Raw genomic sequence first — 25187 nt, 5'->3', positions numbered from 1 at the left:
ATTAAACTCCATCTGCCATCTCTCTGCCCAAGTCTCCAACCGATCTATAACTTGCTGTATCCTCTGACGGTCCTCATCACTATCCGCAATTCCACCAACCTTGGTGTCGTCCAGAAACTTACTAATCAAGCCAGTTACATTTTCCTCCAATTCATTTGTATATATTACAAACAGCAAAGGTCCCAGCACTGATCCCTGAGGAACACCACTAGTCATAGCCCTCCATTAGAAACACACCTTTCCACTGCTACCCTCTGTTTTCTATGGCCAAGCCAGTTCTGTATCCATCTTCCCAGCTCACCTCTGGTCCCGTGCAACTTCACCTTCTGTATCAGTCTGCCATGATGGACCTTGTCAAAGGCCTTATTGAAGTCCACGTGGACAACATCCACTGCCCTACTCTCATCAATCATCTTCGTCACTTCCTTGAAAAACTCGATCAAGTTAGTGAGACATGACTTCCCCTTCACAAAACCATGTTGCCTCCCGCCCTAACTATTCAAAGACGCCTATTGCTGAAGCTCAACTGGACTTCAAACAGACGCTACAGCTGGCTTTATCATTGGAAAATGCTGCAAGGGGAGCATATGATTTGCAAGATATCCCAATGGAAGCGGACTCCCGTGTCAGTTCAACTGAGTTCAGGGACCACCGTTTGAGTGCAGACAATTTCATAGCCTCATTCAGGAAATATCCAGATACACATAACTCCAAATCTGCCCACAGCACAAAGCCAAATTTTGACCAAACAGCCCCTTCAGAATCCTGCCCAGTAGTGCATTGTAATTGTTGCTGGTATGTAGAATCAAAACACCAAAGAAGTCCTACAAGACCGATATTTAGAAAAAACAACTGGTAGGCCAGTATCCAGGAAAGTTCACACCCTGAAAGGCCCACCTACATCCAATTTAGAACAAGTGCATTGTATATAGATGTTCAAACCAGACTTAATCAAATGGATATCCAGTACTATTGGAGGTCAATATGGGTGCAACCGTATTGGTGACCAGAGAATCAGTGTTCCATAAAATTTGCTCTGGACTCCTACTGCAGGAAATGTATACCCAAACTTGCCTCCATCCTGGCCCCATTACACTAACTGCTAAAAAAAACCAATCAGCCTTGGGACTGATCCTTGGCTTTCAATAAGGTAAAGCAACAGCTTTCCGCATTGAACCTTCTGGCCCATTAGTGTGGTGACTAGGGGATTTTCACAGTAACTTCATTGCAGTGTTCATGTAAGCCTACTTGTGACTAATAAATAAACTTTACTTTACTTTAAATGAACTTTGCTTACTTTACATTATGATCCCAAGAAGGAACTATTACTGGCCTGTGATGAATCCCGTATGGGATGGGGTGATACTGGCACATAGGTGGCCAAACGGAGACAAATGCCCAATTGCGTACACTTCCACAACCTTGGCTATCATGGAATGCAAATTTGCTCACAGCGAAAAAGAAAGATTGGTGGTGATATCTAGTGTGAAAAAATCACACCAGTACCTTTATTGGCAGAATTACATCATTATTACAGACCACAAGCCCCTACTGGGACGGCTAAGGGAGGACAAGGCGGCGCCTCCTATAGCAACCACTCGAATCCAGCGGTGGCCACCTACAATTACCAATTGATTCCCCACTCTACCAGTGGCAGCAAACAATATTAAACTGTGGACTAAAAAGACCCAGTCCTCACTAAGTTGATGAGCTAGTATTGACGCAGGAAACAAAAAGGCCATTACAGTCCGAATTCCATCCATATTGGAGTCAGACAGAGCAGCTCACCATTGAAGATGTCATACTCTTTTATGGGGATCAAGATTTGTCCTCCCAAGCCAGGGCCACCATCCCATTCTGCCTGAACTTCATCATGGCCACCCAGGAGTGACAAAATTGATGATGTTCTCAAGGGGATATGTCTGGTGGTGAGGCATGGATACGGATATTTGCTCCTGCGTCAGTGTCAGCAATGCCAACAAGGACAGAAGTTACCACCGTCTGCTCCTCTACACCCTTGGGAATGGCCAAGGGAGGGTGTAATAAAACAAGGGATACGGGGAGGTGGATTTGAGAGCAGGGAGAGATCAGCCATGATCCGATTGAATGGCGGAGCAGACTCAAAGGGCTGAATTCTGCTTCCAATTCCTATGTTCCCATGGACTTGACTACACATGGATTATGCTGGTTTGTTCATGGGCTCAATGTTCCTTGTAATTGTAGATACTCATTCCAAATGGATGGACATACACAGGGTGCATTCGTCGAATACGGGAATGACAGTAGAGAAACCTCGTGCCTCCTTCGTGACTCACGGAATCTAGAGGTGCTGGTTTCCAACAATGGACCTTCCTTTACCTGCCAGGAATTCACCTATTTTCTGAAGCTGAATGGAATTCGACACATGAGGAGAGCACCATACCATCCATCGTCGAGTGGTCTTGCAGAAAGAGCGATCCAGACCTTGAAAGCAGGATTAAAGAAACAGCCTGCAGCCTCTTTGGGCACCAAACTTTCCACATTACTGTTCGATTACAGGACAACCCCCCCCATGCAATTACCGAAATAGCCCAGTTGCTAATGGGCAGATGACTCCGTACCAGGTTGAGCCTGGTCTTCCCGAATCTGAAGGGGAGGGTGGAAAGAAGCTCAGTGCTGAGCCTACAACAGCACCAGCCAGGAGAGACACTTAAAGGCAGGCGATAGGGTGTTATTAAAGAATGATGGGAATGGCCTCACGCGGTTACAAGGTAAGGTTAACTCGAGGACAGGACTGGTTTCACACAAAGTCCACATTTGAAAACTTTAAATTCTCCGGCCATTCAGGAACAATGCTGCGATCTTCGGAAAAATTTCCGGGACTTGCCAGCACGCTCTTCATCTCAAATCGTTGGAACCTCTGAGTCTGAAATGGACATGACAGAAGTAACCACATCTACTCCCTTACCACCAGAAGAAGGGAGTGAACCCCTGCATGGTGCTCTTAAGCAAAGGAGAGGAGCACCAGTTTGCTACACCCCACCTACATCAGACACCAAGCTTGAGGAACTGATCGGGTGCTGAAATGCCTCGAGACACTCGAGGTGAACGAACTGCCGAGGTTCCATGGACCTTGAGGGGAGGGATGTAATGACTTTAACGAAGCCCGCAATGTGGACCTCTTAGAATACGAGCTCCCCGATTAAGGAACTACTAGCTTGTCCAATCAGGGAGCCCTGCATATGTACATAATGTGGAGTATCAGGGTTACTGGGACTCTAGGTTTATAATCTGTACGAGGAAGTACCTGTCTGAGTATTGCTTACTATGTAAATAAATCTAAATTTGGTGAAGGGACACTGGCCTCGGAGGAGTTATTCCACACTTGAAATATCATAATATTCAAGGATGTGGGACAAGTGCAGGAAAATGGGATTAGCGCGCCTTTAGTGGTAGTTATTATCGGTGCAGACTTGATGGGCCGAAGGGCCTTTTAGTGCTGTATAAATCTATGACTCAGTTGTTATCAAAAGTAATGGGAACAATTTATACTCCATCTTCTCATGCAATATAAATCATTGTTCTTTTTGCTATTGTTATTCCTGCATGGCTGTCCTGATGAGTGCAAGACAAAAAGCTTTGATAGCAAGACTCTTTTGTCAGCAATATTCAAGAGTTAATAAGCTGAATTTTCCCGTTGTATTTGAAAGCCCAAAGTTGAGATCATTTTTGAAATATTGAAATATAGAAATATAGAAATATAGAATCCCTACAGTACAGAAAGAAGCCATTCAGCCCATCAAGTCTGCACCGACCACAATCCCACCCAGGCCCTACCCCCATATCCCTACATATTTTACCCACTAATCCCTCTAACCTACGCATCTCAGGACATTAAGGGCAATTTTTTTTAGCATGGCCAATCAACCTAACCCGCACACCTTTGGACTGTGGGAGGAAACCGGAGCATCCGGAGGAAACCCACGCAGACACGAGGAGAATGTGCAAACTCCACACAGACAGTGACCCAAGCCGGGAATCGAACCCTGATCCTGATCCTTGATCGAACCTTGAGTCCTGACCCTGTCCTCCAACTTTGGTGACTTTCTGAGAAGTAGCCAATTTAGATGCAACCATACCATTAAGGATTGAAGAAAGGTTCTGGAGGCCCTATCAGAGGCTCACATTGCTGTATGGCTGGCAGTTGCAATAATGAGGCAGAAAGAACAGTGCCTCAAAATGGAGATGCCTGCAGAGAACTTAATAATAGAAGACTAACAGCTGTGAGAGCCTTCAAAGTGGAGAGGGAAGCCTGTCACAGAAATTATAGTAGATGCAGCTGTGGCCTTTTCCTCTTTATAGCTCCTTCACTGAGGCATTGAGAGAAAGTTCTGATGGATTCTCCATCTGCTGCCAGGAGGCTGCCTCCAAGTAATTGCTGGGCTCCAACACAGCAAGTAAAAAGCAGTCCATTCCAGGAAAATGCAGGTATATTTATAGGTTGAGTTGGTAGTCAGGAAGGCAAATGCAATGTTAGCATTCATTTCGAGACGATTAGAATACAAATGCAGGAATGTACTGCTGAGGCCTTATAAGGCCCTGATCATACCACATTTGGAATATTCTGAGCAATTTTGGTCCCACATCGAAAGAAGGATGTGCTGGCTTTGGAGAGGGTCCAGAGAAGGTTCACGAGAATGATCACGGAATGAAAGGCTTGACGTATGAGGAGCGTTTGAGGACTCTGGGTCTGCACTCGATGGAGTTTGGAAGGATGAGAGAGGGGAATCTCATTGAAACTTACAGAAAATTGAAATAGAGAGGATGTGGAGAAGATGTTTCCATTAGTTGAAGAGACTAGGATCCAAGGGCACAGCCTCAGAGTAAAGGGACGACCCTTTAGAACTGAGATGAGGAGGTTTTCTTCAGCCAGAGGGTGGTGAACCTGTGCAATTCGTTGCCACAGAAGGCTGTGGAGGCCAGGTCATTGTGTGTAGTTAAAACAGATGTTCTAGATTGGTAAGCAAATCAAAGGTTATGGTGAAAAGGCAGGAGAATGGGGTTGAGAAACTTATCGGCCATGATCTGCTCCGGTTTCCTCCCACAGTCCAAAGATGTGCAGGTTAGGTTGATTGGCCAGGTTACAAATTGTCCCTGAGATGCGTAGTTAGAGGAATTAGCGGGTAAAATATGTGGGGGTAGGGCCTGGGTGGGATTGTGGTCGGTGCAGACTCGATGGGCCGAATGGCCTCCTTCTGCACTGTAGGGTTTCTATGATTTCTATGATTTCTATGATTGAATGGTGGAGCCGACTCAATGGGCTGAATGGCCTAATTCTGCTCTGATATCTTATAGTCTTATATTTGGAAATTTGGGGAGCCTTTTCTTGGCTTAATTGGCTGTAGGTTGCTGATTGCAGTAGTAACCCAAGCCAGAAAACTCCTGCTGGGAGCAGGAGAGAAGCATGGAAACACTCTGATGCTATTATCTCAATTTTCTTAAGTCCCAGTTGGCAACGTTGGGATTTCCTTGAAGAAGAGACGGTTGAGAAGAGATTTGATATAAGTGTTTTAAAACATGAGGTGTCCGAACAAAGTAAATAGGGAGAAACTGTTCCCACTGGTGGATAAATCAGGAATAAAAGGACATAGGTTTAAAGTAATTGACAAAAAAAAGAAATGGAGACCTGGGAAAAAATTATTTCAGTTGGGAGTGGTTAGGATCTGGAATGTACTGTCTGAGAGTGTGGTGGAGACAGATTCACACAGCGAGTGGTTAGGATCTGGAATGTACTGTGTGAGAGTGTGGTGGAGACAGATTCACACAGCAAGTGATTAGGATCTGGAATGTACTGTGTGAGAGTGTGGTGGAGACAGATTCACACAGCGAGTGGTTAGGATCTGGAATGTACTGTGTGAGAGTGTGGTGGAGACAGATTCACACAGCAAGTGATTAGGATCTGGAATGTACTGTGTGTGAGTGTGATGGAGACAGATTCACACAGCGAGTGGTTAGGATCTAGAATGTACTGCCTGAGAGTGTGGTGGAGACAGATTCACACAGCGAGTGGTTAGGATCTGGAATGTACTGTCTGAGAGTGTGGTGGAGACAGATTCACACAGCGAGTGGTTAGGATCTGGAATGTACTGTGTGAGAGTGTGGTGGAGACAGATTCACACAGTCAGTGATTAGGATCAGGAATGTACTGTCTGAGAGTGTGGTGGAGACAGATTCACACAGCGAGTGGTTAGGATCTGAAATGTACTGTCTGAGAGTGTGGTGGAGACAGATTCACACAGCGAGTGGTTAGGATCTGGAATGTACTGTGTGAGAGTGTGGTGGAGACAGATTCACACAGCGAGTGGTTAGGATCTGGAATGTACTGTGTGAGAGTGTGGTGGAGACAGATTCACACAGCGAGTGGTTAGGATCTGGAATGTACTGTGTGAGAGTGTGGTGGAGACAGATTCACACAGTCAGTGATTAGGATCTGGAATGTACTGTGTGAGAGTGTGGTGGAGACAGATTCACACAGCGAGTGGTGAGGACCTGGAATGTACTGTGTGAGAGTGTGGTGGAGACAGATTCACACAGCAAGTGATTAGGATCTGGAATGTACTGTGTGAGAGTGTGGTGGAGACAGATTCACACAGCGAGTGGTTAGGATCTGGAATGTACTGTCTGAGAGTGTGGTGGAGACAGATTCACACAGCGAGTGGTTAGGATCTGGAATGTACTGTCTGAGAGTGTGGTGGAGACAGATTCACACAGCGAGTGGTTAGGATCTGGAATGTACTGTGTGAGAGTGTGGTGGAGACAGATTCACACAGCCAGTGATTAGGATCTGGAATGTACTGTGTGAGAGTGTGGTGGAGACAGATTCACACAGCGAGTGGTTAGGATCTGGAATGTACTGTGTGAGAGTGTGGTGGAGACAGATTCACACAGCGAGTGGTTAGGATCTGGAATGTACTGTGTGAGAGTGTGGTGGAGACAGATTTACACAGCGAGTGGTTAGGATCTGGAATGTACTGTGTGAGAGTGTGGTGGAGACAGATTCACACAGTCAGTGATTAGGATCTGGAATGTACTGTGTGAGAGTGTGGTGGAGACAGATTCACACAGCGAGTCGTGAGGACCTGGAATGTACTGTGTGAGAGTGTGGTGGAGACAGATTCACACAGCAAGTGGTTAGGATCTGGAATGCACTGTGTGAGAGTGTGGTGGAGACAGATTCACACAGCAAGTGGTTAGGATCTGGAATGTACTGTGTGAGAGTGTGGTGGAGACAGATTCACACAGCCAGTGATTAGGATCTGGAATGTACTGTGTGAGAGTGTGGTGGAGACAGATTCACACAGCGAGTGGTTAGGATCTGGAATGTACTGTGTGAGAGTGTGGTGGAGACAGATTCACACAGCGAGTGGTTAGGATCTGGAATGTACTGTGTGAGAGTGTGGTGGAGACAGATTCACACAGTGAGTGGTGAGGATCTGGAATGTACTGTCTGAGAGTGTGGTGGAGACAGATTCACACAGCGAATGGTTAGGATCTGGAATGTACTGTGTGAGAGTGTGGTGGAGACAGATTCACACAGCGAGTGATTAGGATCTGGAATGTACTGTGTGAGAGTGTGGTGGAGACAGATTCACACAGCGAGTGGTTAGGATCTGGAATGTACTGTGTGAGAGTGTGGTGGAGGCAGATTCACACAGCGAGTGGTTAGGATCTGGAATGCACTGTCTGAGAGTGTGGTGGAGACAGATTCACACAGCGAGTGGTTAGGATCTGGAATGTACTGTGTGAGAGTGTGGTGGAGACAGATTCACACAGCGAGTGGTTAGGATCTGGAATGTACTGTGTGTGAGTGTGGTGGAGACAGATTCACACAGCGAGTGGTTAGGATCTGGAATGTACTGTGTGAGAGTGTGGTGGAGACAGATTCACACAGCGAGTGATTAGGATCTGGAATGTACTGTGTGAGAGTGTGGTGGAGACAGATTCACACAGCGAGTGGTTAGGATCTGGAACGCACTGTGTGTGAATGTGGTGGAGACAGATTCACACAGCGAGTGGTTAGGATCTGGAACGCACTGTGTGTGAATGTGGTGGAGACAGATTCAACGGAGGCTTTGAAAAGGGAATTTGATTATTATCTGAAAAGGAGAGTTACCCAGACAGATGAAGATGGGGAATGGGACAAAGAAATTGTTCTTTGAGAGCCAGTGGAGACATGACCTCCTTCTGTGCTGTAACAGTTCCGTAATTTGTGAATACATAAACACCATGACGTGTATATAACCTTTCCAATTAAAGTGGACAAAAAGACTCCCATAAAAGGAAAATCCATGTTGTTTTGTCTACAGATTCCAAACGGACCTGATTTTGAGCTGTAATCCAGAGAGGAAGTACTCCATTGTCCCACCATGATGATCTTCTGAGTGTGAATTTATGTGGCAGTTTCATTTGGGTTGTAGTGTTGAAATACATATTGTGGACAACACCATGATCTTGAATCCATCGTCCTATGAAAAAGGAAGAATGTAACTTGAAACTACTGAACCAAAAATAATAAACACCAATTTGATACAAGTTCAAGCAGCTAAATAAGCAGACTATTAACCACTCAGAAACCATTTCTGTTCCTATTTGTAAACTGAATAGTCAATGTTATGTTTAAATTAGTAGATGATATCCTCCCCTTCTCAGTACATTTTATAGAAATGTGTTGAGAAAGAGCACAGGCCTGAGACAAAACAGAGTGAGAGACCAACATGCAAAAGCAGCTGCAGGCAGTCAGAGGAAGTTGGTCACTATGTTCTCCGCATTTCAGAGGCCAGGAAAGAATTGCAGAAGCTGGAGGTTAGGAAAGCACAGAAGTGAGAGTCTGGCAACAGAGAAGCAGAGTAGCAAAAGCATTAGAAATGAGGTGTTCTGATTCCAGCTACTGGACAACTCAGATCCCAAATTGAAACCTGGCTTGATTGATCCTTTTTTTTTAGAATATGTGGAAGAAAGTTAGTAAACAAATTCACTGGTGTCTACAGACAAACTTTTAACACAAAGAATAAGACATCTATTAAGCAAGAAAAATTGATATTATACCAAACAAAAAAATTGGAACGTTTTCAATACGAAGAAAATGATGCAAATATTCATGATTGTTTACATAGTATTACAGATACACACACTACTTCGGAAAGATAAAATAAAAAATATGTGAAACTCTAATATTCAGGCTAAATATGCAATACATGTGAACCAACTGGCAAACTGTGGTCAGACACAATACACAGCATGGTGGCACAGTGGTTAGCATTGCTGCCCCACAGCGCCAGGAGCCCAGGTTCAATTCCCAGCTTGGGCCATTGTCTGTGTGGAGTTTGCACATTCTCCTCATGTCTGCGTGGGTTTCCTCCCACAGTCCAAAGATGTGTAGGTTAGGTGGATTGGCCATGCTAAATTCTTCCTCAGTGTACTCGAACAGGTGCCGGAGTGTGGCGACAAAGGCATTTTCACAGTAACTTCATTACAGTGTGAATATAAGCCTACCTGTGACTAATAAATAAAACTTTAAAATAAATGACAAATGTGACCAAAGCAAATCTTATGGATTTCTCAACAACCATCCAGATGCTTGTCACATCATGAGGCACTCCGTTTCATTGAAACTATCTTTCTCATGATGGTTTCCAATCTCCATACTTGAAGAACTCACCTTGGAATTTTCTCCAAAAAATCACTTCCACTCCAATGTCTTCAAAAAGGATCCACCTCCAGGATTTCAATCTCACTTTCTGAGACACCTTTCTTCTGAATCTCCACATACACCAATGCTTCACCTTCCAAACACACTTTGAGATCTTCGGCCATGGAAAATACCACTGCTTCAAAAGGGTCACTTTTGCCCATACAGCCCACAGCATAGAGTCACAACCCTTTGGCTGTCCTCTTGGATCTTCAGGTCTTCTGTAAAATCTGTTTCTCTTCATGTCTTCTCCCTGTAGACATTTTCTCCCAACTTTACTGAACAGCATCTGTTTTTGATCTCTATCCTTGTCCCTTACCTGGGGCCTTCTTCTGGGTCCTCTTCCTCTCCCATTCATTGGTTTGGGACCTCCTCCTTGGTTTGGGATCTTCTCTCTGTCCCTATCCCTGTGTCGTGGGACACCCTCTCTCAAATAGTTGTTCAGGTCACCTGACCTTCAGTTTAGCACCATTTCATTTCATCACTTCCTTTACTTCACACGTGCACAGGGCCAGTTCCTGGCCTAAAGACATAAAAATAGACAAACTGTGCATGTGTGGCTCTTTCCCAACTGCTGCAGATGTAGCTGGTGCCCAACAGACACTGCAGTTATTGAACTGCGGCTTTGATTCAAACTCACGATAAGCAATTGTGAAACAGGTTGTTATAATTGCATATGTATTAACAGTGCTCTATTATACACTAAAGTATGACATAGAACATAGAACAGTACAGCACAGTACAGGCCCTTCAGCCCACGATGTTGTGCTGAGCTTTATCTGAAACCAAGATCAAGCTATCCCACTCCCTATCATCCTGGTGTGCTCCATGTGCCTATCCAATAACCGCTTAAATGTTCCTAAAGTGTCTGACTCCACTATCACTGCAGGCAGTCCATTCCACACCCCAACCACTCTCTGCGTAAAGGACCTACCTCTGATATCCTTCCTATATCTCCCACCATGAACCCTATAGTTATTCCCCCTTGTAATAGCTCCATCCACCCGAGGAAATAGTCTTTGAACGTTCACTCTATCTATCCCCTTCATCATTTTATAAACCTCTATTAAGTCTCCCCTCAGCCTCCTCCACTCCAGAGAGAACAGCCCTAGCTCCCTCAACCTTTCCTCATAAGACCTACCCTTCAAACCAGGCAGCATCCTGGTAAATCTCCTCTGCACTCTTTCCAGCGCTTCCACATCCTTCTTATAGTGAGGTGACCAGAACTGCACACAATATTCCAAATGTGGTCTCACCAAGGTCCTGTACAGTTGCAGCATAACCCCACGGCTCTTAAACTCCAACCCCCTGTTAATAAAAGCTAACACACTATAGACCTTCTTCACAGCTCTATCCACTTGAGTGGCAACCTTTAGAGATCTGTGGAAATGGACCCCAAGATCTCTCTGTTCCTCCACAGTCTTCAGAACCCTACCTAAATGAATCACCTCACATTTATCAGGGTTAAACTCCATTTGCCATTTTTCAGCCCAGCTTTGCATCCTATCTATGTCTCTTTGCAGCCTACAACAGCCCTCCACCTCATCCACTACTCCACCAATCTTGGTGTCATCAGCAAATTTACTGATCCACCCTTCAGCCCCCTCCTCTAAGTCATTGATAAAAATCACAAAGAGCAGAGGACCAAGCACTGATCCCTGTGGCACTCCGCTAGCAACCTGTCTCCAGTCCGAAAATTTTCCATCCACCACCACCCTCTGTCTTCGATCAGATACAGTAAGAAGTCTCACAACACCGGTTAAAGTCCAACAGGTTTATTTGGTAGCAAACACTGTAACAATTTGCTACCAAATAAACCTGTTGGACTTTAACCTGGTGTTGTGAGACTTCTTACTGTGTTCACCCCAGTCCAACGCCGGCATCTCCACATCATGACTTCGATCAGATAGCCAGTTACCTATCCAATCGGCCAAATTTCCCTCTATCCCACACCTCCTTACTTTCATCATAAGCCGACCATGGGGGACCTTATCAAACGCCTTACTAAAATCCATGTATATGACATCAACTGCCCTACCTTCATCAACACACTTAGTTACCTCCTCAAAAAATTCAATCAAATTTGTGAGGCACGACTTGCCCTTCACGAATCTGTGCTGACTATCCCGGATTAATCCGCATCTTTCTAAATGGTCATAAATCCCATCCCTCAGGACCTTTTCCATCAATTTATCAACCACCAAAGTAAGACTAACCGGTCTATAATTACCAGGGTCATTTCTATTCCCTTTCTTAAACAGAGGAACAACATTCGCCACGCTCCAGTCCTCTGGCATGATTTTAGTTTCTTAATAACAAAAGACCAACTTCAATTTAATTACCATTTAGTTTATAATTAATCCTAAATTTTCAAATTTACTTTAGGTTAGTTCAAATTCAAAAGGACGTTTGCAGAAACGTATAGGTATTGCAACTTTAATTATTTCAAATTAAACCTTACTCTCTGGAAACAGGCACGTTTAGTTGATATTTTTAGAGGAGACATATTTTCAAATTCTAGTTCCTTTCAGCAGATCAAGAGACTTATACGAATCAAATCTGAATAAGATCCCAAAAGGTTAAAGGAGAGGGTGGAGAAATGGAAAAACAAATCAAAGAGCAAAGGGGGCACAAATTGCAATATCTCAAGTTAAATTCAAAAGGTGGATCAGCACCATAAAGGAAACATTTATTTTAGTCACTATGAAAAACCACATCAACAGATGATGTATAAGCAAGTATGCATTTTGAACGTTAAAAAGATGGGGACCCAAATTGTGTGCAGTTCTGGTCACCTCACTATAGGAAGGATGTGGAAGCGCTGGAAGGAGTGCAGAGGAGATTTACCAGGATGCTGCCTGGTTTGGAGGGTAGTTCATATGAGGAAAGGTTGAGGGAGCTAGGGCTATTCTCTCTGGAGCGGAGGAGGCTGAGGGGAGACTTAATAGAGGTGTATAAAATGATGAAGGGGATAGATAGAGTGAACGTTCAAAGACTATTTCCTCGGGTGGATGGAGCTATTACAAGGGGGCATAACTATAGGGTTCGTGGTGGGAGATACAGGACGGATATCAGAGGTAGGTTCTTTACGCAGAGAGTGGTTGGGGTGTGGAATGGACTGCCTGCAGTGATACTGGAGTCAGACACTTTAGGAACATTTAAGCGGTTATTGGATAGGCACATGGAGCACACCAGGATGATAGGGAGTGGGATAGCTTGATCTTGGTTTCAGATAAAGCTCGGCACAACATCGTGGGCCGAAGGGCCTGTTCTGTGCTGTACTGTTCTATGTTCTATGTTCTAAATCTCACTCTGTCTGAAAAGTGTGATGAAGACACTATGGATCAAATAGCCCCCTTATTCACTGTAACAATTCTGTGCTGCTGTGATTTTTGATGATGCAACAATCAGCTTGTTTCTGTAGGTATTGGATGGGATTAAAGACAATAAAAGTGCTGAAATAATCACAACCAGATTCATCCACTATGAAGTAAGGATACATTTGAAGTTCGGAGATCAACCCTTCCCCTACTCCAAAATCAGATGCAAGCAGCACCCTCCAAACATTATCCAAGATCTCACTTCTCTTCCCCTGGTTCTGCAATGGGAAGCAGTGTTTGAGTGTATTTCAGAGACCTACCCAGCACATTGCAGAACTGACCGTGTGGGACGTATTCCCAGGACCCAGTGTGTGGCAGAGGTCAAGGGGCAACGCAAACAACTTCCACAGTTCCATCCATCAGCACAGGGCGGGACCAGGCAGGTCCACTGTTTGCGTTAGGAGAGGCAACTCCCCCGCCTCTCATTGAGTCTGGTGCCCCTCGGGGCTGGATGTCGGGTAAAGGGCTGTGGTGGAAATTAACACCTCACAACATGACCAGATTTTCTAAACTAGAATACACTTGGGAAGGATAACCTCCATTTTGGGTGACTAATAGTAAAGGTCTTGGGAAGGGCAGTTGAAGTAGGGAATCTTGTGATGACGTTGCACAATATACGCTCAGCCAGAGTTGGGCTACCTGATTAAGACACCCGAACATTGAAGATAGCAATTACAAACAACAGTTTTTCTCCACTCCTGATTGCTTTATTGCCAGCTGAGATTACATAGTTGACTGGAGATTGGGCAAATCAACCCTGTTGACCTATAAATCATTCTACTGTAGAGGATATTATGTTCTAGCAGTTATTTGGAATCTGCAGGGGAGATACCTTCCAGATTAAATAAATTGTCTTTCCAGTGTCTGGTGACAATGGGCAGTGAAAGGCATAGTCAGAAACAATGTCCGTTATATAGATTATAAATAACTGATGGAACACTGTTCACAGCGGCAGGATCTTGCGATCCCACCGACAGTGCACTCCTGCCGTGGGTTTTCCAGCAGCAAGGGATCCGTTCAACAGGAAACCCTGTTGACAACAGCAGGACCATAAGATTCCACTGCCAGCGAGCGTGCACCGTGGAGGGGGAGAAAAATTCCACCCACTATGGTGACAATTGGCATTTTCCCAGTTCAGACCAAGGGTTCTCAAAGGTCCCCCTAAATTTAAAGCACCGTGCTCATTTTCAGATTCATAACAATCAACATTTAACTAGAATAACATTTTTTATAAACTCATGAGAGGCCATAGATAAGGTGAATCTTTTCCCCAGGGAAGGGGAGTTCAAACAAGAAGGCATAGGTTTAGGGTACGAGGGGAAAGATTTAAAAGGGACCTGAGGGACAATTTTGTCACACAGAGAGTGGTGCATATATGGAATGAGCTGCCAGAGGAGGTTGTAGAGGCGGGTACAATTACAGCATTTAAAATACATTTGGACAGATACATGGATAGGAAAGGTTTAGAGGGATATGGGTCAAACGCAGGCAAATGGACTAGTTCAGTTTAGGAAACCTGGTCATAGAACATAGAATATTACAGCGCAGTACAGGCCCTTCGGCCCTCTATGTTGCGCCGACCAGTGAAACCAATCTAAAGCCCATCTAACCTACACTATTCTAATATCATCCCTATGTTTATCCAATGACCATTTAATGTTGGCGAGTCCACCACTGCTGCAGGCAGGGCATTCCACACCCTTACTACTCTGAGTGAAGAACCTACCTCTGACATCTGTCCTATATCTATCACCCCTCAATTTAAAGCCATGTCCCCTCATGCTAGCTATCACCATCCGAGGAAAAAGGCTCTCACTATCCACCCTATCTAATCCTCTGATCATCTTCTATGCCTCTATTAAGTCACCTCTTAACCTTCTTCTCTCTAACAAAAACAACCTCAAGCCCCTCAGCCTTTCCACATAAGACCTTCCCACCATACCAGGCAACATTCTAGTAAATCTCCTCTGCACCCTTTCCAATGCTTCCACATCCTTCCTATAATGCGGTGACCAGAACTGTACGCAATACTCCAAGTGTGGCCGCACCAGAGTTTTGTACAGCTGCAACATGACCTCCTGGCTCCAAAACTCAATCCCTCTACCAATAAAAGAACATAAGAACATAAGAAACAGGAGCAGGAGTAGGCCATCTAGCCCCTCGAGCCTGCCCCGCCATTCAATAAGATCATGGCTGATCTGAAGTGAATCAGTTCCACTTACCCGCCTGCTCCCCATAATCCTTATTTCCCCTACCGATCAGAAATCCATCTATCCGTGACTTAAACATATTCAACGAGGTAGCCTCCACCACTTCAGTGGGCAGAGAATTCCAGAGATTCACCACCCTCTGAGAGAAGAAGTTCCTCCTCAACTCTGTCCTAAACTGACCCCCTTTTATTTTGAGGCTGTGCCCTCTAGTTCTGGTTTCCTTTCTAAGTGGAAAGAATCTCTCCACTTCTACCCTATCCAGCCCCTTCATTATCTTATATGCCTCTATAAGATCACCCCTCAGCCTTCTAAACTCCAACGAGTACAAACCTAATCTGCTCAATCTCTCCTCATAATCTACACCCCTCATCTCCGGTATCAACCTGGTGAACCTTCTCTGCACTCCCTCCAAGGCCAATATATCCTTTCGCAAGGGGACCAAAACTGCACACAGTATTCCAGCTGCGGCCTCACCAACACTCCGTACGCCTTCTTAACAACCCTATCAATCTGGGTGCCAACTTTCAGGGATCTATGCAAATGGACACCGAGATCTCTCTGCTCATCCACACTACCAAGTATCTTACCATTAGCCCAGTACTCTGTAATCCTGTTACTCCTTCCAAAGTGAATCACCTCACACTTTTCCGCATTGAACTCCATTTGCCACCTCTCAGTCCAGCTCTGCAGCTTATCTATGTCCCTCTGTAACCTGCAACAACCTTCCGCATTGTCCACAACTCCACCGACTTTAGCGTCATCTGCAAATTTACTAACCCATCCTCTATGCCCTCATTCAGGTCATTTATAAAAATGACAAACAGCAGTGGCCCCAAAACAGATCCTTGCCGTACACCACTAGTAACTGAACTCCAGGATGAACATTTCCCATCAACCACCACCCTCTGTCTTCTTACAGCTAGCCAATTCCTGATCCAAACCGCTAAATCACCCTCAATCCCATGCATCCGTATTTTCTGCAATAGCTTACCGTGGGGAACCTTATCAAATGTTCGGCATGAATGAGTTGCGCCAAAGGATCTGTTTCCACGCTGTATATGTCGAAGATTCTATGGTGGAAACGTTCGAGACCAAACACAATTGCTAACATTTCTTTCTCTATTTGGGTATAACAGTCGCTGTGTTTCACTCATTGCCATGTGAAGCATACAGCACTGGTGCTTCATTTTGCAAGAAGACAGCTCCCAAACCGGTTTTTAAAACCTTTACTGATAGCTTGACTGGCTGACTGACATTGTAATATTTAAGATTGGTGTCTGAGTCAATTTTCTCTTTAGATTGATTCGAGCTTCTTGGAAACTTTGTTCCCAGTGTCATTCCACAACATTTTGTAGAAGTTCCCTGGGAGTTGCCGTCAGGTCCGGCGTGCAAAATTAATTTCCGAAGATCGGTCACTGTGTCCAAAAACATCTCCAAGTCTTTCTTCCCTTCTGGGAATGGTATGTTCATGACGGCTTCAATTTTACTCTTGCCCAGCTTGAGTCCCTTGCTTGTTAGCACATAAGAGCCCATGGTGCTATACGTAGTATGTTGGCATGGTTAGAAAATTGGCTAATGGGCAGGGAACAGCGAGTGGGAATAAGGGGTTCTTTTTCAATTTGGTGATCTGTAACCAGTGAGATTCCACAAAGATCAGTGCTGGGACCGCAACTATTTCCAATATATATTAATGACTTGAAGGAAGGAAGCGAATGCACTGTAGCCAAATTTGCAGATGACATTAAAATAGGTGGAAAGGCAAATTGCAAGAGTGTTACAAACAGTTTACAAAGAGATATTGATAGGTGAAGTAAGTGGGCAAAAAGTTGCCAAATGGAGTAGAATGTGGGGAAATGTGATTTTGTTCATTTTGGAAGGGAGAACAAAAGAACAGAGTATTATTTATCCAGAGAAAAACTGCAGGAAGCTGCAACACAAAGGGACTTGAGGGTACTTGTGCACGAAACACAGAAAGCTAATACAGATGCAGCAGGTAATCAGGAAGACTAATGGAATGTTGGCCTTTATTTCAAGAGGGTTGGAGTATAAGAGTAGGGAATTCTTGCTGCAACTGTACAAGGTACTGGTGAGACCACGTCTGGAGTACTGTGAGCAGTTTTGGCCCCTTTATTTAAAGAAAGATATTTAATTGGAGGCAGTTCAGCGAAGGTTCTCTAGGATGATCCCTGGCATGGAGGGATTCATTGAATCCCTACAATGCAGAAGGAGGCCATTCGGCCCTTTGAGTCTGCAGGGAGATCTATTGGCAATTCCACGTGTCCATCATAACCTGAACAAAATAGTGAATATGATAATACCAAAACAATTGCTTATCAGATCCTATAATTCAGGTCAGAAACTCCAAAGTGTTTTATGAAGTCCGCCTGGATCATAAATTTTACAATTTGAATTTGGCTAGGATGAGCATGAGCTGTTTCACTTCAGGTATGATTCAACTGACCCACTAGGGAGCTTTTATCAAACAAAGTTTATTTAAGTATACTGTTAACATGTGTAGAAAGCAAATTAGCAATAACTTTTACCAATTACAAATTTTAAAAAAACAATCATGATATTGTATAACCCTTAATGAATATAGGAAATGTCCCAATCAAACAAACATCCCATAAACAGGTTTATCACAGAAGCTACAAATGCTCACGTGATACTGGAATTTAGTCCTTTGGTTGAATGCTGCAATTCTCTTGAGGCCCACAGAGACAAGCTTGGAGTCAGAACAGCTTCCCAAAACACCAAGGAGAGAGACTCTAGGCAACAACAGATTTTCTACTTCATGAAGGCCTGGAACCTTGCTTCAAGCTGACAGCAGACTCTATAATATCAGGGAGAGAGAGAGGGCAACACTGCTTTCCAGCTTGATGTCCACCTCCTTCTAAACTAAAAACTGCAGTCTGCAGCTAATCAGAAAATGAAACCTTAAATTCATTAAAGAAAGAAAAAAACTGTCCAGAACGCATGACCTGCCAACCAATCTTGCTCCTAACAATGTAGGGTAATAAAACAAATTCCAGAACGCCCATGAGTCCCAGAGGAAAACAAAACTCCATTTAAGCTATTGAAGTAGCAATAAAAAGGTTTCCAGCAGACGGCCGAGCAACAATAAGAAAAGAAACCTGAAAAGGTCTGCATACATTTTCAGAGAACATGATTCATAAACAAGCAATTCTTAAAGGTACACTAATGCACACAGGTGAATTCTTTAAGTTGGAACGGGACCAAATATGATTAGTTTAAAGGGGAAGTGAAGAAGAAAATACAACTGAGAAAGAGAAAACAAATTATATTTTATTCTTTCATGGAACAAGGATGTCACTGGCTGGACCAGTATTTTCATTCACCATCCCTAATTGCCCCTTAGAAGATGGTGGTGAGCCATCTTCTTGAACTACTGCAGTCCATGTGATGTAGTTACAACTACAGTGCTGTCAGGAAGATAGTTCCAGGGTTTTTCTTTCCAGTGAAAGAACGGCAATATATTTCCAAGTCAGGATGGTGAGTGACATGGAGGGGAACTTCCACATGGTGGTGTTCCAATGTATCTGCTGCCCTTGTCCTTCTAGGTGGTAGCAGTCATATGTAGTTTGAAACATACTGTTGAAGAATCAGTGATGAGTTACTGCAGTGCATTTGTAGATGGTACACGCTGCTGCCACTGTGCATCAGTGGTTGAGGGAATGAATGTAGATTGGGTGCCAATCATGTGCAATGATTTGTCCTGAGTGGTGTCAAGCTTCTTGAGTGCTGTTGGAGCTGCACTCAACCAGCCAAGCAGAGAGTATTCCACTATACCCTTGAATTGTGCCTTGTTGATGGCGGATGGCTTTGGGGAGTCAAGAAGTGAGGTATTCTCCACAGAATTCCCAACCTCCAATGTGCTTTTGTGGCCACAGTATTTATATGCCTGGCTCAGATGAGTTTCTGGTTAATGGTAACTCCGGGGATGTTGATTGTGGGAATTCAGCGATGGTAATGCCATTGAATGGAGATGGTTAGATTCTCTCTGTTGCTGGAGATGGCCACTGCCTGACATTTGTGTGGCGCAGATGTTACTGGCCACTTGTCATCCCGAGCCTGGATATTATCCAGGTCTTACTGCATTTGGACATGGATTGCTTCAGTATATGAGGAGACATGAATGGTGCTGAATATTGTGCAATCTTCAGTGAACATCTCCACTTCTGACTTTATGATGGAAGGAAGGTCATTGATGAAGCAGCTGAAGGTGGTTGGGCCGAGGACACGACCCTGAGGAACTCTTGCAGTGATGTTCTGGGATTGAGATGATTGACGTCCGACCACCGCAATCATCTTCGTTTGTGCCATGTATGATTCCAAAGAGCGGAGAGTTTCCCCCTGATTACCATTGATTCCAGTTTTGCTAGGGCTGCTTGATGCCACAGTCAGGCTAGTAATTTCTCCGATATCGATGAAGGCTGATGTTGGATGGGAATAGCAGCATTGAAGCCATCGATGGTAATAATGGCCTTCTCTGACATACAGTGCGGAACTTTAAAAAAACTTGAAGTCACAGTTCCATGATGCATCACTAGAAGATTGACCTCTGATTCACCTTCTTTGCCATCAACTCAGACACTCAAGGATCCAGGGTAGCATTTCACAGCTCGCAGCGAACAAACCAGTTCACCCAGGTGCCCCGGCAACTCTGTCACTGCGCTAGCATCAACTGGCACTATTCTCACACTCCAGCACTATCCAGGAACTATTTAAGAAGCACCCACTTGATTCTCAGGCATCACTTGTGTAGTGCCAGCTTGATGTCCAGACAGTACCCAGGTAGTGCCAGTGTAGTACCACGGGGTGCCAGGCATGGCCCTCTCCTCGCACTAAGTGCTACAATCACCTGAGCTCCCTTGGGAGATCTGCTTGCCAGGTGCATGTCTTCAGAGACTATTTGGGCTTCACGCTGTTCTGCCATCACGCTGCTACGAATGGATCTTTTGACAGGGGGTCTGATTACAGCTTACAGTCCTTGTAAAGGATGATCTTTCTGGCTCGTCGCACTGGTCGATCATCATGGTGAGCCTGTAAGATTGCTCGAGAGGCAAAAAACCGGGTTCCCGCCCAGTTTCTTGCCTCTCACGCTGTTATCAGCCCCAATCTGCAGGTGTAATCGGCCTCACACCAGGGAAGGGCATGAGGCTGGTTTAAATTTATTAGGTATTTTAAATATGGTTCATGAGTCCCAGACGCAATTGTCCGGGCTCACTTGCCTTAATGACCTCGCCGGTGCAGGCCATCACTGGCGAGGATCACTTGTAGTCCTCACCAACGGGGACCTGATGTGATAGTCTCACCAGTGGGACCGTAGGCCATTGAAGCCCCTAGGTGGTCGGGGCGGGACGGGGGAGGGGGGGGGCAGTGCCAAGGAGACGGGGCGTAAAGGGAGGTGTGGGGCTTGAAGCGGTAGTGCCTGAATGGGACGAGCCCATGATGGGGTTCAGGGCCATGACAGGGGGGCATTGGGGAGTATTCGGTATCAGGCGTAGGGGTGGGGATTGGCCATGTTATTCAGAGGCAGCGATTGGTCGAGGAGGGGTCAGGGACGGCGATCGGCCAAGAGGGTACTCTGCATCAGGATGGAGATTGGCCAGACTGGTGATCATTTGGGGGGGAGCGATATCTGTGAGAGGTAGGATGCGGGCATTTGGCCGAGGGAAGCGGTGGGGGCAATCAGGGAGGTGAGGTTATATCTGGGAGGGGGAGGGGGCAATCGGCCAAGGTGGGGTGGATCAGGGGCAGCGATCATTCAGGGAGGGTGATATCCGGGGAGGTGTGATGTCCATGGAAGGTGGGGGAGTGACAGAATTCAGTGCACTGGGAGATAGGAGTCCATGCATGATAGTGCCCTTTGAGCCTGTAGCCAGCTTCCCCAGCATGATCAGGCTCCGCCCAGTTCCCCTACCGATGAGAATGACATTTTGCCAACAAATAGGTATGATTCTCTCATGTTTTCATGCCCGTTTGGCACTTAGAATTTTTTTCATAAGTCACCCCAAGGGTTTAAAATCGGTAGGAAAGAGGTATTGGATTTGCTGCCTGTAAGGCTGGAATGGGATATATCCAAGGGTACAGAGGAAAGTGAGTGTGGAATTTGCAAAGGCACTCTCCATAATTTTCTAATCTCCCTTAGACTGAAGAAACTTGAGAATTATAAATGTTCAAAAAAAGATGTGAAGCCAAGCTCTGCAACTACAGGCCAATCAGTTTAGACACAGAGGTTGGGAAGATTCTAGAAACAATAAGAACAAAGAACAAAGAACAATACAGCACAGGAACAGGCCCTTCGGCCCTCCAAGCCCGCGCCGCTCCCCGGTCCAGGATTGAATCCTGAATCCAGGATCCCCGCCCAATTTTCCAGCCTATCTACATACTAATATCCTATCCACCGAGCTGTCCCTCACAGCTACGATGCTTTGTTCATCACAACCTAGTAACTCACCCCCACCCCCCCATTCCAGACCATGTGATCTCCAGGGAGAGGCGAAAACCCAGAGTGAAAACCCCAGGGCCAATATGGGGAAAAGAAATCTGGGAAATTCCTCTCCGACCCCCTGAGGCGATCGAAACGAGTCCGGGAGATCACACTGGCCCTGATCGGAAAATGCTTCCCAACCCTATTCATTTCCACTTCCACGAACACCATATGAATTCCCTGCCCCCGAGACAGGTTCCCAACTATCCGCAGTCTCGCTCTGTACTGGCACCAGCAAGATGATCATAGAATGAAGCCTTGAAACGAGAAACAAAGAACAATTAGCCCGCGCCGCTCCCTGGTCCAAACTAGACCACTCTTTTGTATCCCTCCATTCCCACTCCGTTCATATAGCTGTCTAGATAAGTCTTAAACGTTCCCAGTGTGTCCGCCTCCACCACCTTGCCCGGCAACCCATTCCAGGCCCCCACGACCCTCTGTGTAAAATATGTCCTTCTGATATCTGTGTTAAACCTCCCCCCCTTCACCTTGAACCTATGACCCCTCGTGAACGTCACCACCGACCCGGGGAAAAGCTTCCCACCGTTCACCCTATCTATGCCTTTCATAATTTTATACACCTCTTTTAAGTCTCCCCTCATCCTCCGTCTTTCCAAGGAGAACAACCCCAGTTTCCCCAATCTCTCCTCATAACCAAGCCCCTCCATACCAGGCAACATCCTGGTAAACCTCCTCTGTACTCTCTCCAAAGCCTCCACGTCCCTCTGGTAGTGTGGCGACCAGAACTGGACGCAGTATTCCAAATGCGGCCAAACCAACGTTCTATACATCTGCAACATCAAGTCATTAGTGCAAATGCAGGTTAATTAAGGAAACCCACCCGAACCAACCTGTTGGAGTTTTATAATCATGTAACAGAGAGTGTTGATGAGGATAATATTGTTGGACATGGATTTCCTAAAGATATTGGTTAAAGTGTTGCACAACTGTGAGCACAGTTATAGCTCATGGAATTAAAAACAGCAGCATGAATGTGAAATTGGATGACTGACAGGAAACAGGGATTATTGAAGACAAATAAGTCCAGAAATTTACTTTCGATTTTTCAACAACTGGAAGAGAAGGAATGATTACAGAGAGAGTCTTTCATAGAATCCTACAGTGCAGAAGGAGGCCATTCGGCCCATCGAGTCTGCACCGACCACAATCCCACCCAGTCCCTACCCCCATAACTCCATGCATTTACCCGAGCTAGTCCCCCTGGCATGGTCAATCCACCTAACCAGTACATCTTTGGAGTGTGGGAGGAAACCGGAGCACCCGGAGAAAACCCATGCAGACACTGGGAGAATGTGAGGCAGCAATGCTAACCACTGTGCCACCTGAAAATATCTGCTTCAGGCGAGGCTCGAACTCACAACCTCGGCATAGTCTGCTGGCTCCTCTGCTCTGAGTACCGCTCGCTAACCGATTGCGCCACTGGGACACATTAACACATCAGAGCTGTTCTAAATTTGATTGCTTAAGTATATTCTTTATCTTGGTGTGACAGAACAAAGGTTAAGGTTGGCATCACATGTTGGCACTCAGTTAACATTTCTCTGACAGTTAAACTGATAAATTATACACTGTTAAACAGCTTGTTTGTTTAATATTTCAAGATGTGTTGGAGGGAACAGAATTGACCAAATCTGGGAGAGTCTGAAGGCATTCAGGATTTAAACTACAAGATTGTGCTGGACAGATTGGGGAGAAAGTAGGCACTGTGCACTCTCTTTAGTTATAATGCAGCCTTTGAATGGTTGAAAATGGTTAAGAAATACGTTTCAGGCTGGAGGAATGTTTGTTAGTTCTCCACTGGTCAGTGTTGGAAATTTTGCTCTTCCTAATATATATTAATGGCTTGGTCTATGCAGCAAATTTCAAAATATGCAAATGCTGTGAAACTTGGAAGCATTATGAACTGTGGGGAGGATAGTGTAGAACTTCAGAAGGACATGGACAAGTTGGTGGAATTGTCAGATGTGCCAGATAAATTTAATGTAGAAGACATGATTCATTTTGATAGAAAGAACAAGGAGAGACAATTTAAAATAAAGGGTATAATTCTGAAAAGGGGTGCAGGAGCAGATGGAGCAGGACATATATATATATATATATACATAAATCATTGAAGGTGGCAGGACTTGTTGAGAGTGGTTAATAAGGCATGCAGCATCCTAAGCTTCATTAATAAGGACACAGATTATAAAATCAAGGAAGTTATTAACTTGTATAAAACATTGGTTCAGCCTCAACAAGAAGATTGTGTCCCATTCTGGATGCCACACTTCTGAAAACATGAAGGCAGTAGAGAGAATGCAATTGTCCAAAATATAAGAAAATTCAGTTACAAAGCAAGATTGGAGAAGTTGATTTATTTTCCTTGGAGAAGAGAAGGTTGAGAAGAGATTTGATAGTGGTATTCAAAATCATGAGGAGTCTGGGCAATGTAGCGAGGGAGAAGCTATTCCCAATGGCAGAAGGATCAAGAATAGAAGGCATAGATTTAAAGTGATTGGCAAAAGAAGCAATGGCAACACAAGGAAAAACTCTTTCATGCAACTAGTGCTAGGATTTGAAATGCACTGCTTAACAGTGTGGAGTGGATGATCCTCCTATCACTTTCAGGGATCATTATATTTGTCTGTAAGAAGTTTATAACGTGTTTTAGCATTTAATTGCTGTTGGCTTCTAATCTTTGCTTTTTGACCTAACCTTTCCAATTGCCTTCTGTTGCTTTCTGTAACCTTTCAGGAGAAAGGTTTTTCAATACATCTTACATCCATATTAATTCATACCTATAACATCAATTAAATACTATACAAGTAACACAGTTCAATAATTTTTTCACGCGAAAAGTTTACTTTGTTTTGATGCCTCACCTGTAATAGTTGTGAAATGGGAAGGTGATGTCATCGTTACAAAAGGTGGGTTAACGTATTTTGCTTTCACGCCCTTCATTATTAAGTAGTCCAAATGTGGTGTCTCCACATCCTGATCATAATCCCAACGAAATCCATCAAAAGAAATCAACAGCAGTTTGTTCATCTTCTGACTTTTCTCATTCGGTTGGATTGGCAGACATACCACTGCAGTTACCAGTGAAATAAAAGTTAAATACTTCATAGTAATTCCAATGATAGAATTGAATAGAGGCAGTCCAGAAATGTTCTACTGGTTTTTCAAAGACTTGAAGAGAAGGAATTATTACAGAGAGAACCCTTCATCAGAACTGTTCAGAATATGATTGCTTAAGTACATCCTTTATCTTGGTGTGAGAGAACAAAGGTCAATCAAGTGTGGCATCACATGCTCAGTTAATATTTCTCTGATATTTAAACTGATAAATTATA

General features: G+C 44.6%; 1 protein-coding gene across 1 annotated transcript in view; it reads right to left on the bottom strand.

Moving 5' to 3' along the window:
* LOC144510892 (ectonucleotide pyrophosphatase/phosphodiesterase family member 7) overlaps nucleotides 1-24882 on the bottom strand; it is a 40968-nt gene extending 16086 nt beyond the window's left edge. Inside the window, exons 1-2 of the mRNA XM_078240954.1 lie at nucleotides 24717-24882; nucleotides 8359-8504 (exon numbers count right to left, since the gene is read on the bottom strand). Coding sequence (XP_078097080.1) covers nucleotides 8359-8504; nucleotides 24717-24882 — 312 coding nt within the window. The remainder of the gene's footprint in view (nucleotides 1-8358; nucleotides 8505-24716) is intronic.
* Nucleotides 24883-25187: the final 305 nt, after the last annotated feature.

The sequence above is a fragment of the Mustelus asterias genome, chromosome 23 (assembly GCF_964213995.1).
Source record: "Mustelus asterias chromosome 23, sMusAst1.hap1.1, whole genome shotgun sequence".
Lineage (NCBI taxonomy): Eukaryota > Metazoa > Chordata > Chondrichthyes > Carcharhiniformes > Triakidae > Mustelus > Mustelus asterias.
The sequence above is the reverse complement of the archived record's forward strand: the minus strand, read 5'-3'. Positions and strand labels throughout refer to the sequence as shown.